Source organism: Anomaloglossus baeobatrachus, chromosome 8 (assembly GCF_048569485.1).
Source record: "Anomaloglossus baeobatrachus isolate aAnoBae1 chromosome 8, aAnoBae1.hap1, whole genome shotgun sequence".
Classification (NCBI taxonomy): domain Eukaryota; kingdom Metazoa; phylum Chordata; class Amphibia; order Anura; family Aromobatidae; genus Anomaloglossus; species Anomaloglossus baeobatrachus.
In genome coordinates this window covers 224785360-224803274 of record NC_134360.1, presented here as the reverse complement: position 1 = coordinate 224803274, position 17915 = coordinate 224785360, and the positions used below count along the sequence as shown (strand labels likewise).

Sequence of the window (17915 nt, the reverse complement as noted above, 5' to 3'; positions counted from 1 at the left end):
TGTCCCTGCTGAAGAAAAGCAGGTGCAAACCATGATGCTGCCACCACCATGTTTGACAGTGGGGATGGTGTGTTCAGGGTGATGAGCTGTGCTGCTTTTAAGCTAAACATATCGTTTGGTATTGTGCCCAAAAAGTTCGATTTTGGTTTCATTTCACCTTCTTCCACATGTTTGGTGCCTCCCAGGTGGCTTGTGGCAAACTTTAAACAACACTTTTTATGGATATCTTTGAGAAATGGCTTTCTCCTTGCCACTCTTCCATAAAGGCCAGATTTGTGCAGTGTACGACTGATTGTTGTCCTATGGACAGACTCTCCCTCCTCAGCTGTAGATCTCTGCAGTTCATCCAGAGTGATCATGGGCCTCTTGGCTGCATCTCTGATCAGTCTTCTCCTTGTTTGAGATGACATTTTTGAGGGACGGCCGGGTCTTGGTAGATTTGCAGTGGTATGATACTCCTTCCATTTCAATATGATCGCTTGCACAGTGCTTCTTGGGATGTTTAAAGTTTTGGAAATCTTTTTGTAACCAAATTCGGCTTTAAACTTCTCCACAACAGTATCACGGACCTGCCTGTTGTGTTCCTTGGTCTTCATGATGCTCTCTGTGCTTTAAACAGAACACTGAGACTATCACTGAGCAGGGGCATTTATACGGAGACTTGATTACACACAGGAGGCTTATATTTATCATCATCAGTCATTTGGGACAACATTTGATTATTCAGAAATCCTCAATGAACTTCTGGAGTGAGTTTGCTGCACTGAAAGTAAAGGGGACGAATAATATTGCACTCCCCAATTTTCAGGTTATTTTTTTAAAAAAAGTTTAAAATAAGCAATAAATTTCGTTTAACTTCACAATTGTGTCACACTTGTTGTTGATTTCTTCACCATAAAATTTAAATTTTTTATCTTTATGTTTGACGCCTGAAATGTGGGAAAAGGTTGAAAACTTCAAGGGGGCCGAATACTTTCTCAAGGCACTGTACACAGCACCATCGTCTCCTTTCGCAATACCTGGTATTGCAGTCACCAGAGTGGTCCGTGGCACCATATTTTGCTCTTACGGGCAATATGTAGCACTAGAGAGGGTGATCCCTGATTACGGATAAATTTGGGTTCCTAGGAATTTGGGAAAGGCTTGGTTATTGAGGTTGGGGTGAAGGATTTATTGAGACAGCCAGAGGCAGTAGAAGGTCTCCATTAAAAAATTAGGAGCTGGACCATTGTTCTTTAGTGTTTCCGTCTCCATCACAGCCCTTTTCATAGGAAAATGTAAATATGTAGAGGAAGAGACGTAGAGCATGCCCAGCTTATACCTGCTACCTTTCATGGCTAGCGATCCAAGAGCTGACACGATGTGGCACGTGGAATGTGCTTCCTAAAATTTCTCCCCCTTTCACGCCTTGCCCCTCTACGCCCTTTCCTGACCCCTTCCCATCCCCTAAAATCTCCTGTGAACACCCATTAGACTCTCATCAGACAAAGCAACCTGATGTCGGGCAGAAGAAACCATTCAGAATACGCTGCTTTACGCCTCAAGGGCGAACCGGTAGAGCTGCAAGAATGATTTAGCTTTAAGGAGCATTAGTGAACCCTGCGTCTAATGAGAAAGGCATCCTTTGTCATGAATACGGGTGTCAATTAAAGCTTTTAAATGCCAAATTCAAAGTCTCCAACAAGGCCTCCAAATTACGAGATGCCCCAAAGACCCTGGGTTGTAATCTGCAGCACTCGTGGCACTTGGGCATCATTTTGTATTTCCCGTGTTCCTTCTCTCCGGAGGTCGATTTTCTTACCACGTGGATCTGATTAATGATGTAACGTATCATTTGCATGTGAATATCCACCACTTGGAACTCTCTCCCCGTGTTGTGAGGCGTTTTATTGCAGGATATAATTATGGTAGAGGAGATAACCTTTTATTGCTCTGGTTTTTGCTGCGCCTTGTTGGGCAGACAGGATTGCCTCGTTGGCATCTGATAAATGTTAATAAGTTTTCCCGCTTGTCTGAATCCGTCAAACACGATGCTAATTGTTACTTGATAATAGTATCAGCTTCCCAATAGCGACTGCATGAGAAATGAGTGTGCGCGAGGAGGATAATTAGAAATTATCCAAAGCGCAGGACTAATTATACAGAATGGAACTAAAAAAGGGGGAGATATATTGCCCAACGACTCCAGTTCAAAACATTAACCATGACATACAAAGCCATCCACAACCTGTCTCCTCCCTACATCTATGACCTAGTCTCCCGGTATCTACCCGCACGCAACCTCAGATCCTCACAAGATCCCTTTCTCTACTCCTCTCTTATCTCCTCTTCCCACAATCGCGTACAAGATTTCTCCCGTGCCTCCCCCATACTCTGGAATGCTCTACCCCATCATATCAGACTCTCCCCTACCGTGGAAAGCTTCAAGAGGAACCTCAAGACCCACCTCTTCCAACAAGCCTACAACCTACAATAACCCTCAGACCAGTACACCACTGCGTAACCGACTCTGTCCTCACCTATTGTACCATCGCCCATTCTCTGTAGACTGTGAGCCCTCGCGGGCAGGGTCCTCTCTCCTCCTGTACCAGTCTGTTTTGTACTGTTAATGATTCTTGTACGTATATCCTCTTTCACTTGTAAAGTGCCATGGAATAAATGGCGCTATAATAATTAATAATAATAAAAAAATAAAAATAATTATGCCAAATACATATCATGTAGATGACTGCGGCACCGGAGCCTGAGAAGGTTTAGGTAGCAGATTCTGTCTTAAAGGGAATATGTTACCCCCTTTGACCCTTTTAAGCTCTTACTATGGACATACAGGTAATAGGATGGTGAAAGTAGTCTTACCTGTATGCCTCATAGTAGATGCCTTATTCCACAAATATTACTTTAGATTGCTATATGCCTACCGGGCTACCGGGCGTTGTGCTTCGGCTGCTGGGCAGTTGCTTCCCTGTAAGAAACCCCACCTCCGTGTTGCATTATCCTTCCTGTCACTTCCTCTCAACATCACAGCTGGCAAATCCCGCGCATGCGCAATGGAGTGTTCTTCAGTCTGCGTTCGTTCACCCCCATTGAATCTACTGCACATGTGGAGCACCCCATGGGGTCTTGGGAAATACTAGTCACTGGGCCGGTGAGGGTCAGAAGATATCACGGGTGGCCCTGCCCGGTTTCGTGACCCCGAGGTGTCCACAAAAAGGGAGAAAGGGAAGATGGAGAGGGATGATGAGGATGAAGGGGTTTAGGATGTTGGGTGTAGTAGTTGTCTCGTGACTCCACCTGTGGTACGCGGGCAGGAATCGGCTGCCGCTGCGGATGCTTTCCTCTGGGGCGGATGGTGTCACAGCCGGGATGGTTCAGCTCCCCACAGGTAGAGCTAGGCCCCAGGGAGGATGTTGGGGGCGGTAGTGGCTGTTGGTGCTGAAGCATGGGGCGCCGGCAATGAAGGGCGGACGGTTCAAGGTCTTTTACTCACAGTCCAGTTGCAACCCTTGGAGTGCCGGTCTCTGCCATGATGGGACCCAGCCGATCCCGGATAATTCAGAGGTCACTGCCGGTGTTCCCACTGTGAGTCCTTTTTGGTCGGGGTCCCTCCAATCTCGTGGATGTAATGTGGAATGGGCTGCGGGTGTTTCCTGCACTCTCCGCAGACTCTGGAATCCCCGGTAGCTGTAGAGAACTCGGGCTGAGCTGCCTGATCCAAGCCACGGGTCTTGTAGCGCTCCAGAAGTGTAAAATGATGCCTGGACCGAGGTTCTTTCAGTGCTCCCCATCCCAATCTGTGCCCGGGGGTAACTAATTAAGTGTGAAGAGGCTCCTTTCTTTTCCCCAAGTGGTGCCCGGCCCCCAGGTGGTTGTCTCAGTGACCGGGAAAGTCCTAGGCCTCGTGATGGCCACCCCCCTGGCTACCCTAGGCCAATCCCGGTGAGAAAGCACCTAACTGTGTGTGGTTTGTGAATGTGAGAAACACCAGCGATTTAACCTCTTCCTTACCCGGGATGAGTACTGCACCTTAAGTGTAATGCAGTACCCTGTGGTGACTGAAGCCTTAGGGGTGCCACACGTGCGCTGGTGAGTCAGCTCCACTTCTGGTATTGGTGCGCTGTTCTAGTTGTCATCCAGACTTCCTGCCTGCGGGTTTGTAGACACACACACACACACACACACACACACACACACACACACACACATACATACCTGGGCGATTTTGCAGGCAGGAAGTCAAGAGGAAAACTTAGAACAGTGCACCGATAACTGAAGTGGAGCCGACTCACCAGCACTTGCGCAGTAGATTCAATGGGGGTGAATGAACGCAGGCTGAAGAACACTCTACTGTGCACGCGCAAGATTTGACAGCTGTGAAGCTGAGAGGAGGTGACAGGAAGGATAATGCAGCACAGAGGTGGGGTTTCTTACAGGGAAGCAACCGCCCAGTAGCCCGATAGGCTAATTTGCATATATCGATCTAAAGTAATATTTGTGGAACAAGGCTTCTAATATGAGGCATACAGGTAAGACTACTTTCACCATCCTATTACCTGTATTCCCATAGGAATAGCTTCAAACTGTCAAAGGGGTGGCAGATTCCCTTTAAAGAGGTTTACAAGAAAAAAAAGTGGTTAAATCTACTGAAGCGGTTACTTCCATCTTCCATTTTATTCTCATACTTAATTAGGAGGGTCTGTAACAATCACGGAAAGGCACCGCCTGTTGTATGACATGTAATGGGGGGGGTCACCCAAGCAAGAAACTGATCTCACACCGTATACCGCCAGGGTCACGGCTGCAGACGATGGGGCACTATCCGCCCCTTATTCTCACCCAATGATAAAATATCACCATTATAATCTTCATTCTAATTAATGAATGTAAAGTACCCCTATGTGCAATGATTAATACCGCAGCATTTCCCCCTGTTTCTTCTGTCTGCAGGACCCAGCGAGCTCGACCTAAGCCTTATTCTAGACATCGGGGAAGGAGCAGAGTCCACATCCGACTTTGAAGACCAGGTATCTACAGTTTAGCATCTAGACTAAAAATGAATTGTCGCCTCACAGTAAACGTATTTTACATGCAAATTTGTAGCAGTTTTTCTTGTGTAGTTCCTGTGTTATTCCTCTTGGTAATGAATGAATACATTCACGCTTAGGTATTACCACTCACCTTGGTAATGACGTGGGCTCTTACATTGTCTCTGCCCTTCCTTTTTCCCTATATGTGTCGTACGAGAATGTTTCCATCACTATAGGTAGAAATGTCTATAAGAACACTACACAATTGCATTGTTTGTTTAGGCAACTTCTTAAAGGGGTGGACCACCTTAGACAAGATTTACCCATGACAGAAGGCCCCCCCACCAAAGGATCATCTGTATTCTAAGTGTTTTGTTTCCCTGCAGTGCCCCCTCAGGAGAAATTAAGCATTACAGCCTATGTTTGGGCCTCAATGGTCTGTCAGCGTAATCCATGGATGCCCACAGTCCGCCACGGCCAGAGATGAACTTTGCAGCTGCTTTGGCTTGTGGTGGACCCCCCATCTAGTAACTCAGTCACTGTGTAGCTGCTGCCCTACAGCTAATTGGTGGAGGTCCCTAATGAGGGTCTCATTAACTCAATAGGGTATATGGGTCATGCAGAATTTACACATGGCTGCAAAACATTTTTAGGAGTCTGATGGAGACGATCATTGGAAATGTGGACGGATGCATGAGGCTCTGATCTTCTTGCTCACAGTGGGAATATTCGGCATATATTCTGAATTCATTCATAGATTTGTACGATTTTTGGAGCCTCAATTGCCAGAGCTGAACCCAGATGTAAGGGTGTGCCACCGTCATGGCTGTTAAATGTGTAACTTGGTAGAAAATCTTTGTAAAAGTTTCCACATTTTGTTTTGCTATTCATGAAGCCTTGCCCTCTGGTGTCACTAAAATCAGCCAACAAGGCATTTCAGACTGAGGAAGGGGGGAGAAATCCCAGCCCCCGAGCTTCACTGCGAGACAATGACACAAGAAAGGGAGGAGAGGGGCTTAAGGTGGTGTCACACACAGCGACGACGACGACAACGACGTCGCTGCTACGTCACCATTTTCTGTGACGTAGCAGCGACGTCCCTTCGCTGTCGCTGTGTGTGACATCCAGCAACGAGCTGGCCCCTGCTGTGCGGTCACCGCTCGTTGCTGAATGTCCAGCTTCATTTTTTGGTAGTCGCTCTCCCACTGTGACGCACACATCGCTGTGTGTGGCAGCGAGAGAGCGACGAAATGAAGCGAGCAGGGAGCAGGAGCCAGCATCTGGCAGCTGCAGTAAGCTGTAACCAGGGTAAACATCGGGTAACCAAGGGAAGACCTTTCCCTGGTTACCCGATATTTACCTTCGTTACCAGCGTCCGCCGCTCTCGCTGCCAGTGCCGGCTCCCTGCTCTCTGCACATGTAGCTGCAGTACACATCGGGTAATTAACCCGATGTGTACTGTAGCTACGAGTCCAGGGAGCCAGCACTAAGCAGTGTGCGCGGCTCCCTGCTCTCTGCACATGTAGCACAGCGACGCGTGTCGTTATGATCGCTGCTACATCTGCTGTGTTTGACAGCTAAGCAGCGATCATAACAGCGACTTACAAGGTCGCTGTTACGTCACAGAAAATGGTGACGTAACAGCGACGTCATTGTCGCTGTCGCCATGTGTGAACCCAGCTTTAGTCCTATTCATTATCATCCAAGCTGTCCAACAACGCAAATGTTTGTTTTTTTTTCACTGCTGGAGTGGTGCTTGTAATCGAAAGTCCTAATCTCATACTGCCCCTCCAGTCACTTCACCTTTTCCCAACACCGCTCCAGTGCTGCAACACCATGTTGGGATCCCAACTTCTGACTGGCCGGAAGTCATCAGTTACGTCATAAGTGCTCAATACAAAGAGGAAAGAAGTGGGCCAGGATGATGCCAGAATGGGACCAGGACGAAGCAGAACGAGGCCAGAACAAGGCCAGGATGAAGCCACATCAAGGCCAAAACAAGGCCATAACAAGACCATGAAGGGACCAGTACAAGGTCAGGATGAGGACGAATAGGGCCAGGACAAATGCAGAGTGAGGCCAGGATGGGGCCAGGACAAGACAGAATGAGGCCAGGATGAGGCAGAATGGGGCCAGGACAAAGCAGAATGAGGCCAGGATGGGGCCAGGACAAGACAGAATGAGGCCAGGATGAATCAGAATGAGGCCGGGATGAGTCAGAATAAGGCCAGGATGGGGCTAGGACAAGACAGAATGAGGCCAGGATGAGTCAGAATGAGGCCAGGATGGGGCTAGGACAAGACAGAATGAGGCCGGGATGAGTCAGAATGAGGCCAGGATGGGGCTAGGACAAGACAGAATGAGGCCGGGATGAGTCAGAATGAGGCCAGGATGGGGCTAGGACAAGACAGAATGAGGCCAGGATGAGGCAGAATGGGGCCAGGACAAAGCAGAATGAGGCCAGGATGGGGCCAGGACAAGACAGAATGAGGCCAGGATGAATCAGAATAAGGCCGGGATGAAGCAGAGTGAGGCCAGGATGGGGCTAGGACAAGACAGAATGAGGCCGGGATGAGTCAGAATGAGGCCAGGATGGGGCTAGGACAAGACAGAATGAGGCCAGGATGAGGCAGAATGGGGCCAGGACAAGACAGAATGAGGCCAGGATGGGGCTAGGACAAGACAGAATGAGGCCAGGATGAGGCAGAATGGGGCCAGGACAAGACAGAATGAGGCCAGGATGAATCAGAATAAGGCCGGGATGAAGCAGAGTGAGGCCAGGATGGGGCTAGGACAAGACAGAATGAGGCCAGGATGAGGTAGAATGAGGTCAGGACGAGGCCAGGATGTAGAAGAGCGATGCAAGATGAGGCCAGAATGTGGCCTAAGCATTGTCTGGTCCTGCGACGCCATCTTGTGATCACAACTTCTGATTAGCCGGTACGAGGCCAGGACCACCAGCTCACTCTGTGAAGCACTGGAGCTGCCGGTAGGTCACAAACCGCTTGAGACAGATCAGAGTGTTGTTAATAAGAGGTGAAAATGTCAAAGGGTGCGTATAAGACTAAGGGAGGGGACCTTAGATTAAAAGCGGCATTTCAGCAGTAAAAAATAATCAAAAACGCTGGAACGGTGCTTTAAAACCGCTTATTGGGTGTCAGGCCTACTTGGAGTCGTCAGCAGAGCAGCGGGTGGTACGATGGCTCCTCCTGGGTACAGAGTCTCTCACTTCATGTTCCAGGCCCTGTGCAGAGCGCCAATCTTAAGACATGGAGAGATGTTTCCTCCATAATTGGGCTCCTTGGGCCGCGCTGGGTTATACCTCATGTTGAGGGAGAAGGGGCCCGGCTTCTCTTGGATTGTTTCAGGCCGCAGCTGCCTCGTACCTCCCTGATGCATCCCGTATTATTATACTCCACAGATTTTACCAGTCTTCACATTTAGGACAGTAGTCTTTCCTGCACGCAGCAGCCGCACACATTATTCAGTGTGTAAATAATTGAAGCTTCATTTGCAAAGGCATTTAATTTTAGGTGAATCACGACTTTCCCTTTTATCGGGACCTTTTTTTTTACGACTTCCTAATTGGTCTTGTTTTAGTTTAAAAATTCAAGTTTAATTAATTGATGAGATTTTTTTTTATTCTTTTTTTTTTTTTCTCTCCTATTTCTGGTGCTTCTAGATCATGCAGTTCCCAAAATTCTGCAGGTCTGTTTTAACGGTACCGGGAAGATGAGGAGTAAAGCAGTTACCATGGCAACTAGCATCCGGATGGTGAAGAGTTAATTGTGTCACACAAGACATTTTCTCTGCTTGTTTGCAGTTTCCCCACAATATGGGAGAATGGCCCGAGGGGACGGTTGAAGGGCGAGAGGTGTCTGTCAGCTCTCGTCTGCCGGATCGGGCAGTAATAATCAGAGGGATTGGTTATAATGGTGTTAACCCTACGATGAATTATACTTCAGATCGTGGCCATACTATCGTGACCATACCCACTATGTTCCTGTACAAGGGTCCAGCGGCGTCCAGAAGCGGTAAATGCGCAGGCACCGTTATAATGGTGCGGCTGCGCTGTTGAACCGCCACTGAACACATCAATCAAAAAGGAGGCGTGGCTGAGTTAGCGTATCATTGGTGCCGCGACTCGCCAAGCTGAAGGTATCAGTGAGAAGATGATGTTATACAGTGCTTTACAAAAGTATTCGGCCCCCTTGAATTTTTCAACCTTTTCCCACATTTCAGGCTTCAAATATAAAGATAAAAAATTTTAAATTTTATGCTGAAGAATCAACAACAAGTGGGACACAATTGTGAAGTTGAACGAAATTTATTGCTTATTTTAAACTTTTATAAAAAATAAATTACTGAAAATCGGGGCGTGCAATATTATTCGGGCCCTTTAAGTTGATACTTTGTAGCGCCACCTTTTGCTGCGATTACAGCTGCAGTCGCTTGGGGTATGTGTCTATCAGGTTTGCACATCGAGAGGCTGAAATTCTCGCCCATTCTTCCTTTGTAAACAGCTGGAGTTGAGTGAGGTTGGATGGAGAGCGTTTGTGAACAGCAGTTTTCAGCTCTTTCCACAGATTCTCGATTGGATTCAGGTCTGGACTGTGACTTGGTCATTCTAACACCTGGATACGTTTATTTGTGAACCATTCCATTGTAGATTTGGCTTTATGTTTGGGATCATTGTCTTGTTGGAAGACAAATCTCCGTCCCAGTCTCAGGACTTTTGCAGACTCCAACAGGTTTTCTTCAAGAATTGTCCTGTGTTTGGCTCCATCCATCTTCCCATCAATTTTATCCATCTTCCCTGTCCCTGCTGAAGAAAATCAGGCCCAAACCATGATACTGCCACCACCATGTTTGACAGTGGGGATGGTGCGTTCAGGGTGATAAACTGTGTTGCTTTTAAGCTAAACATATCATTTGGCATTGTGCCCAAAAAGTTTGATTTTGGTTTCATCTGACCAGAGCACCTTCTTCCTCATGTTTGGTGTCTCCCAGGTGGCTTGTGGCAAACTTTAAATGACATTTTTTATGGATATCTTTGAGAAATGGCTTTCTTCTTGCCACTCTTCCATAAAGGCCAGATGTGTGCAGTGTACGACTGATTGTTGTCCTATGGACAGACTCTCCCACCACAGCTGTAGATCTCTGCAGTTCATCCAGAGTGATCATGGGCCTCTTGGCTGCATCTCTGATCAGTCTTCTCCTTGTTTGAGATGATAGTTTGGATGGACGGCCGGGTCATGGTAGATTTTTAGTGATATGATACTCCTTCCATTTCAATATAATTGCTTGCACAGTGCTTCTTGGAATGTTTAAAGTTTTGGAAATCTTTTTATAACTAAATCCAGCTTTAAACTTCTCCACAACAGTATCACGGACCTGCCTGTTGTGTTCCTTGGTCTTCATGATGCTATCTGCGCTTTAAACAGAACACTGAGACTATCACAGAGCAGGTGCATTTATACGGAGACTTGATTACACACAGGAGGCTTATATTTATCATCATCAGTTATTTAGGACAACATTGGATCATTCAGAGATCGTCAATGAACTTCTGGAGTCAGTTTGCTGCACTGAAAGTAAAGAGGATGAATAATTTTGCATGCCCCAATTTTCAGTTTATTATTTTTTAAAAAAAGTTTAAAATAAGCAATACATTTCGTTCAACTTCACAATTGTGTCCCACTTGTTGATTCTTCACCATAAAATTCAATTTTTTTATCTTTATGTTTGAAGCCTGAAATGTGGGAAATGATTGAAAACGTCAAGGGGGCCGAATACTTTCGGAAGGCACTGTACATACATGAAGTACAGCATAAAATAAAGACACATCTGCAAATGTGCACGGAGACAACAAGGCATGAAAAAATTATTATTATATCATATTTGTTTATATTAATACGCAGGCGCTATGGCTACAATTATAGGTGTATTAATAATGACAATGGCTTAAAACGCTAGTGAATATGTGAAGTATGAAATTAGACCATAAAATAAAGACACATCTGCAAATCTGACAACCGGGTGACAAAAAAACTATTATAGTTATATCATATTGATTTATAATTACCCACAACTGCTTTGGCCCCAATTATAGGTGTATTGATAATGACGATAGCTTAAAAAAAACTTGTAGATAGTGTAGCATCATAGTAACACGTCAGCCGCGTTGTACCATCGTAGTAACATATCGGCCTCAGTGTAGCATCGTAGTAACACGTCAGCCGCGTTGTACCATCGTAGTAACACATTGGCCTCAGTGTAGCATCGTAGTAACACATCGGCCTCAGTGTAGCATCATACTAACACATAGGTCTCACAGTAGCATCGTTGTAACACATCAGCCATGGTGTAGCATTGAAGTAACACATTCTCCGATGTATAGCACCATGTAACACATCGGCCACGGTGTAGAATTGTAGTGACACATTAGCCTTATTGTAGAACCGTAGTAACACATCGATCGCGGTGTAGCACCGTAGTAACACATCGATCGCGGTGTAGCATTGTAGTAACACATCAGTCACTGTATAGCATTGTAGTAACATATCGGTCATGGTGTAGCATTGTAGTAACACATTGGTCACGGTGTAGAATTGTAGTAACACATTGGTCACAGTGTAGCACCATAGTTACACATCGGTCACGGTGTAGCACCATAGTAACACATCGATCACGGTGTAGCATCGTAGTAACACATCGGTCACTGTGTAGCATTGTAGTAACACATTGGTCTCCGTGTAGGATCGTTGTAACACATTAGCTGTGGTGTAGCACCATGTAACACATCGGACTCAGTGTACCATTGTAGTAACATGTCAGTGGCGGCGTGTCATCGTAGTAACACATCGGCTGCAGTGTAGCACCATGTAACACATCAGCTGCAGTGTAGCACCATGTAACACATCGGCCTCAGTGTACCATTGTAGTAACATGTCAGTGGCGGCGTGTCATTGTAGTAATATATCGGCCGCAGTGTAGCACCATGTAACACATCGGCCTCAGTGTAGCACCATGTAACACATCGGCCGCAGTGTAGCACCATGTAACACATCGGCCGCAGTGTAGCACCATGTAACACATCGGCCGCAGTGTAGCACCATGTAACACATCGGCCGCAGTGTAGCACCATGTAACACATCGGCCTCAGTGTAGCACCATCTAACACATCGGCCACAGTGTAGCACCATGTAACTGTCACGCTCCCCGGGTCCTCTGCTCCGCTCCCCGGGTCCTCTGCTCCGCTCCCCGGCTCACCTGCCACGCTCCCCGCTCTCCAGCCTCCAGTGCCCGCGCTTCCCAGGCCTCCTGGTCCCCGCTCCCGGCGCCCGTCGGCTTCCCAGTCCATGGCCGGCTCTGCTGCGTCCTCCTCTCAGCTTCCTGTGTTGGCTTCTGGCACCCGGGCCGCGCGCATGCGCATTAGGGCGCGCGCGCGGTCACTGACCCTTTCTTAAAGGGCCAGTGTCCACTGACAGGAAATGATGCACACAGGTACAGGGTATATAGGGGGTTAATGTCCAAGGGAGCGGGGCCTGTTCTTCGTGTTTTCCCAAACTAGGAGTCAGGTCTCCTTGTGTTCTGTGAGATACTTACCTCTCTGTCTTCTAGAGCCGATCCTGCATCGCCATCCGGTTCTGCTGTGTCTCGAACCCCGAACGCTGCCCATCTGCCATCCTGACAGTCCGTACCATCTCGGATCCCTGCGGTGACCCGTCATCTCGCTCCAACGGTTCCGGACCCCGCCTGACATCATCACGGCTTCCGAACCTGAGCTCCGTCACCCGGACCACCATCAGTGACCTCGTGGTCCCAGGGACTTCTCCATTGTCTTCCAGTGCACGGACTGTCCTGCTACCTAAAGTGCTCCGGCTACCGGACTCCTTTCCCTCATCAGGGAGTTCGGCCCAGTGGATCCACCTCCTGGGTCTGCCCGTCCATCTGGCCCTAACAGTAAGAACAGGCCATGGATCCCGCCGAAGCACTAGCGGCCTTGCATGAGGAACTCCAACGCCAGCGTGAAGTCCAGACCCGTATGCTGAACTTTATGACTTCCGTGGACGCCCGCTTGAATACGCTACAAGCCTCAGTCACATCTTCAGCACCTCCGGCCTCCACTAGTCAATCCACGGCTCCCGCTCCCGTGGCAGCCTCCTCGGATGCTTCCAGACTTCGTTTGGCCTCACCACCCCGGTACGCCGGAGATCCCAAGACCTGCAGGGGGTTTATAAACCAATGCTCCCTCCATTTCACGCAGCTGCCACATTTGTTTGCCTCCGACCAAGCCAAGGTCGCCTTCATCATGTCTCACCTAGAGGGCGAGGCACTGGCGTGGATGAACCCCTTGTGGGAGAAGGAGGACCCTATGACCAAGAACCTCCAGGAGTTCCTGCAGGCCTTTCGCAGCACCTTTGACGAACCCGGACGCGCCTCCGCGTCTGCTTCATCTCTTCTCCGGTTACGTCAGGGAACTCTGACGGTGGGTCAATACGCCATCCGTTTCCGCACCTTGGCTTCAGAACTCGGGTGGAATAACGAGGCCCTAACCGCCGCCTTCTGGGAAGGACTCTCGGGTCGAATCAAAGATGAGCTGGCTGGACGTGACGTACCGTCCACCCTGGACGCCCTGATTACCCTAGCGACTAGAGTGGACATACGCTTTCAGGAGCGGTCCAAAGAGGTGTCCCGTGAGAGACGTCCGGTACGACATTCCTCTCCTCCACAGAAGCCCGCCGTACTCCAGTCAACGGCCTCAGGTGTCTCCGTCCATGAGCCCATGCAGATCGACCGTGTGCGACAGTCTGAACAACGTCGAGCAGAGCGGCTCGCCAAGGGTCTCTGCTTCTATTGCGGAGAGGGCACACACCTGCTACGCTCCTGTCCAGAGAGGCCGGGAAACTCCAAAGCCTAGGGTTGGTGGGAGAGGCCACCCTAGGTGCTGGGACTCTCTCAGACCCGGTTACATGGACTGTGCAAGTGACAACGGGAGAGACGCGGTTTACGGCTGAGGCGTACCTCGATTCTGGGGCAGCAGGCAATTTCATCCAACAGGCCACGGTGGACAAGTACCAGGTGCCTGTAACTCCACTCACCAAACCTCTTGTGATTGCCTCTGTGGATGGGAGACCCCTCTCTGACACCATCTCCTGGATCACCAAGCCGCTTGAACTGCGTATCGGTGCTCTGCACACCGAGAACATCGCTCTCTACGTCCTCCCGCATATGTCACATCAAATCCTGCTGGGCCTTCCCTGGTTGCGGACACACGAGCCTTCAGTCAGCTGGGGCACTGGCGATATCACTCGATGGGGCTCTTCTTGCCATGAGAAGTGTCTGAAGACCATACAACCTATCCGGCGACCTCCGGCTCCTGAGTCCCTACCGGGACTGCCTTCAGCCTATTGGTCCTTCGTAGACGTCTTTGATAAGAAGGAGTCCGAAGTACTTCCGCCACATCGTCCTTACGATTGTGCCATTGACCTGCTCCCAGGAACTACACCACCTCGAGGACGGATATATCCACTGTCTCCAGCCGAAACAAGGGCCATGTCTACGTACATCACAGAGAGCCTGGCTAAGGGATTCATTCGGAGATCCTCCTCTCCTGCTGGAGCAGGCTTCTTCTTCGTAAAGAAGAAAGAGGGCGACCTACGCCCATGTATAGACTACCGGGGATTGAACCTAATCACCGTAAAGAACAAGTACCCCCTGCCGCTCATCCCCGAATTGTTTGATCGGCTCAGAGGAGCTCGTGTGTTCACCAAGTTGGATCTTCGGGGTGCCTACAACCTGGTCCGTATCCGCTCAGGGGATGAATGGAAGACCGCGTTCAACACTCGCGATGGGCATTATGAATACTGCGTGATGCCTTTCGGCCTGTGTAACGCACCAGCAGTCTTCCAAGAATTAGTGAACGATGTGTTCCGGGACCTTCTCTACGTCTGTGTGGTGGTGTATCTGGATGACATCCTTGTCTTCTCTCCGGACCTCCAGACCCACCGAGAGAACGTGCAACTGGTTCTACAAAGACTGAGAGAGAACCGTCTGTACGCCAAGTACGAGAAGTGTGTCTTCGAACAGTCTTCTCTCCCCTTCCTGGGGTACCTCATCACCGATACCGGACTGCAGATGGATCCAAAGAAGGTCTCTTCCATTCTCGACTGGCCTCCTCCTTCTGGCCTGAAGGCAATCCAACGCTTTCTGGGATTCGCCAACTATTACCGCCAGTTCATTCCTCACTTCTCAGCTCTGACTGCTCCTCTCTCCGCCTTGACCAAGAAGGGGGCTAATCCAAAGGACTGGTCACCTGCGGCCGACGCCGCGTTTGGCTCTCTAAAGCTAGCCTTTGCCTCCTCTCCTGTACTCCACCGTCCAGAGTTAAACCGCCAGTTCACCTTGGAGGTGGATGCCTCCTCCTCGGGAGCCGGAGCAGTACTCATGCAGAGGTCCTCCTCCGGGAAGATGGTGACTTGCGGTTTCTTCTCCAAGAGCTTCTCCGCGCCTGAACGCAATTACACCATCGGTGACCGAGAGCTCTTGGCGGTCAAACTGGCTCTGGAAGAATGGCGCTATCTTCTGGAAGGAGCAGTGTACCCCGTCATTATTTACACGGACCACAAAAACCTGGAATACCTGCGGACTGCTCAGCGACTGAACCCACGGCAAGCCAGGTGGTCCTTGTTCTTTGCCCGGTTCGACTTCCAGCTTCACTTCCGACCCGCGAACAAGAATGTACGCGCTGATGCCTTGTCTAGGTCTTTCATGCCCATGGAGCAGGAGGAAGAGACATCTCAACCCATCATCTGTCCAAGTAAGATTATTCCAGTGGCTCCTGTCACCCTGGCCCAGATACCGCCTGGGAAGACCTATGTCTCTGAGACTGACAGGCAAAAAGTGTTACACTGGGGCCATGCCTCGAAAACAGCCGGTCATGCAGGTCAGAAGAAAACATGGAGTGCGATCGTGCGTCATTACTGGTGGCCATCCCTTCGCACGGACGTCGCCTCTTTTGTCTCTGCCTGCTCCTCCTGTGCCAGGAACAAGACTCCCAAACACCTGCCATATGGCCGTCTTCTGCCTCTGCCCATACCCTCAGTTCCCTGGCAACACATAGCGATGGACTTTATTACGGACTTGCCATTGTCCTCCGGACACACAGTCATATGGGTCGTGGTGGATCGGTTCTCTAAAATGGCCCATTTCGTTCCTATGGCTGGACTGCCCTCTGCCCAGGAACTCGCGGACGCCTATATACAACACATCTTCCGCTTGCATGGCTTTCCATCACACATCATGTCCGATAGAGGAACTCAGTTCACCTCCCGCTTCTGGAGGGCTCTCTGTAAGCATCTGGGAGTGACTCTGGACTTTTCTTCGGCCTACCATCCTCAGTCGAACGGCCAAGTAGAACGGGTCAATCAGATATTGACCTCTTTCTTACGTCACTACGTCAACGCCCATCATGACGATTGGTCCACGCTTCTTCCTTGGGCTGAATTCTCCCATAATCACCACGTCAGTGAGTCCTCCTCCAGTTCTCCCTTCCATGTCGTCTACGGACTTCAGCCGTCTGTCCCATTGCCTGTATCCTCTTCCTCGGACATCCCTGCTGCTGATGCAGTACTCCGTGACTTTGCCTCCATTTGGGACTCAGTTAAGGCGTCCCTTGCACGTGCATCCCTGCGGATGAAGAGACACGCGGACAAGAGACGTCTGGATCCTCCGTGTTTCTCCCCGGGAGATCTCGTCTGGCTTGCTTCCAAGTACATCCGACTGAAGATACCATCCTACAAGCTGGGACCTCGTTACATCGGACCGTTTAAAGTCCTCGGCAAGATCAATGAGGTCTCCTACAAACTGCAGCTCCCGGCCACGATGAGGATACCCAACTCCTTCCACGTCTCTCTGCTCAAGCCGGTTGTCCTTGGTCCCTTCTCCGCTGCCGCCAGTCCGGCTCCTCCTCCTATTGCTGAGGACGACATCTATGCGGTAAGGGATATCGTGGCCATGAAGACCGTACGAGGTCGACAGTTCTTCCTGGTGGACTGGGAAGGGTATGGCCCTGAGGATAGGTCCTGGGAGCCCAGGGAGAACGTGGGCACTCCTCTGATCCGTGCCTTCCTGTCCCGGTTGCGGGGAGGGGGGCGTGGGGGGGGGTACTGTCACGCTCCCCGGGTCCTCTGCTCCGCTCCCCGGGTCCTCTGCTCCGCTCCCCGGCTCACCTGCCACGCTCCCCGCTCTCCAGCCTCCAGTGCCCGCGCTTCCCAGGCCTCCTGGTCCCCGCTCCCGGCGCCCGTCAGCTTCCCAGTCCATGGCCGGCTCTGCTGCGTCCTCCTCTCAGCTTCCTGTGTTGGCTTCTGGCACCCGGGCCGCGCGCATGCGCATTGGGGCGCGCGCGCGGTCACTGACCCTTTCTTAAAGGGCCAGTGTCCACTGACAGGAAATGATGCACACAGGTACAGGGTATATAGGGGGTTAATGTCCAAGGGAGCGGGGCCTGTTCTTCGTGTTTTCCCAAGCTAGGAGTCAGGTCTCCTTGTGTTCTGTGAGATACTTACCTCTCTGTCTTCTAGAGCCGATCCTGCATCGCCATCCGGTTCTGCTGTGTCTCGAACCCCGAACGCTGCCCATCTGCCATCCTGACAGTCCGTACCATCTCGGATCCCTGCGGTGACCCGTCATCTCGCTCCAACGGTTCCGGACCCCGCCTGACATCATCACGGCTTCCGAACCTGAGCTCCGTCACCCGGACCACCATCAGTGACCTCGTGGTCCCAGGGACTTCTCCATTGTCTTCCAGTGCACGGACTGTCCTGCTACCTAAAGTGCTCCGGCTACCGGACTCCTTTCCCTCATCAGGGAGTTCGGCCCAGTGGATCC

General features: G+C 50.0%; 1 protein-coding gene across 1 annotated transcript in view; it reads left to right on the top strand.

The window, feature by feature from the left end:
• AK5 (adenylate kinase 5) overlaps positions 1 to 17915 on the top strand; it is a 187650-nt gene that overhangs the window by 129669 nt on the left and 40066 nt on the right. The window contains exon 8 of the mRNA XM_075320281.1: positions 4945 to 5021. Coding sequence (XP_075176396.1) covers positions 4945 to 5021 — 77 coding nt within the window. The remainder of the gene's footprint in view (positions 1 to 4944; positions 5022 to 17915) is intronic.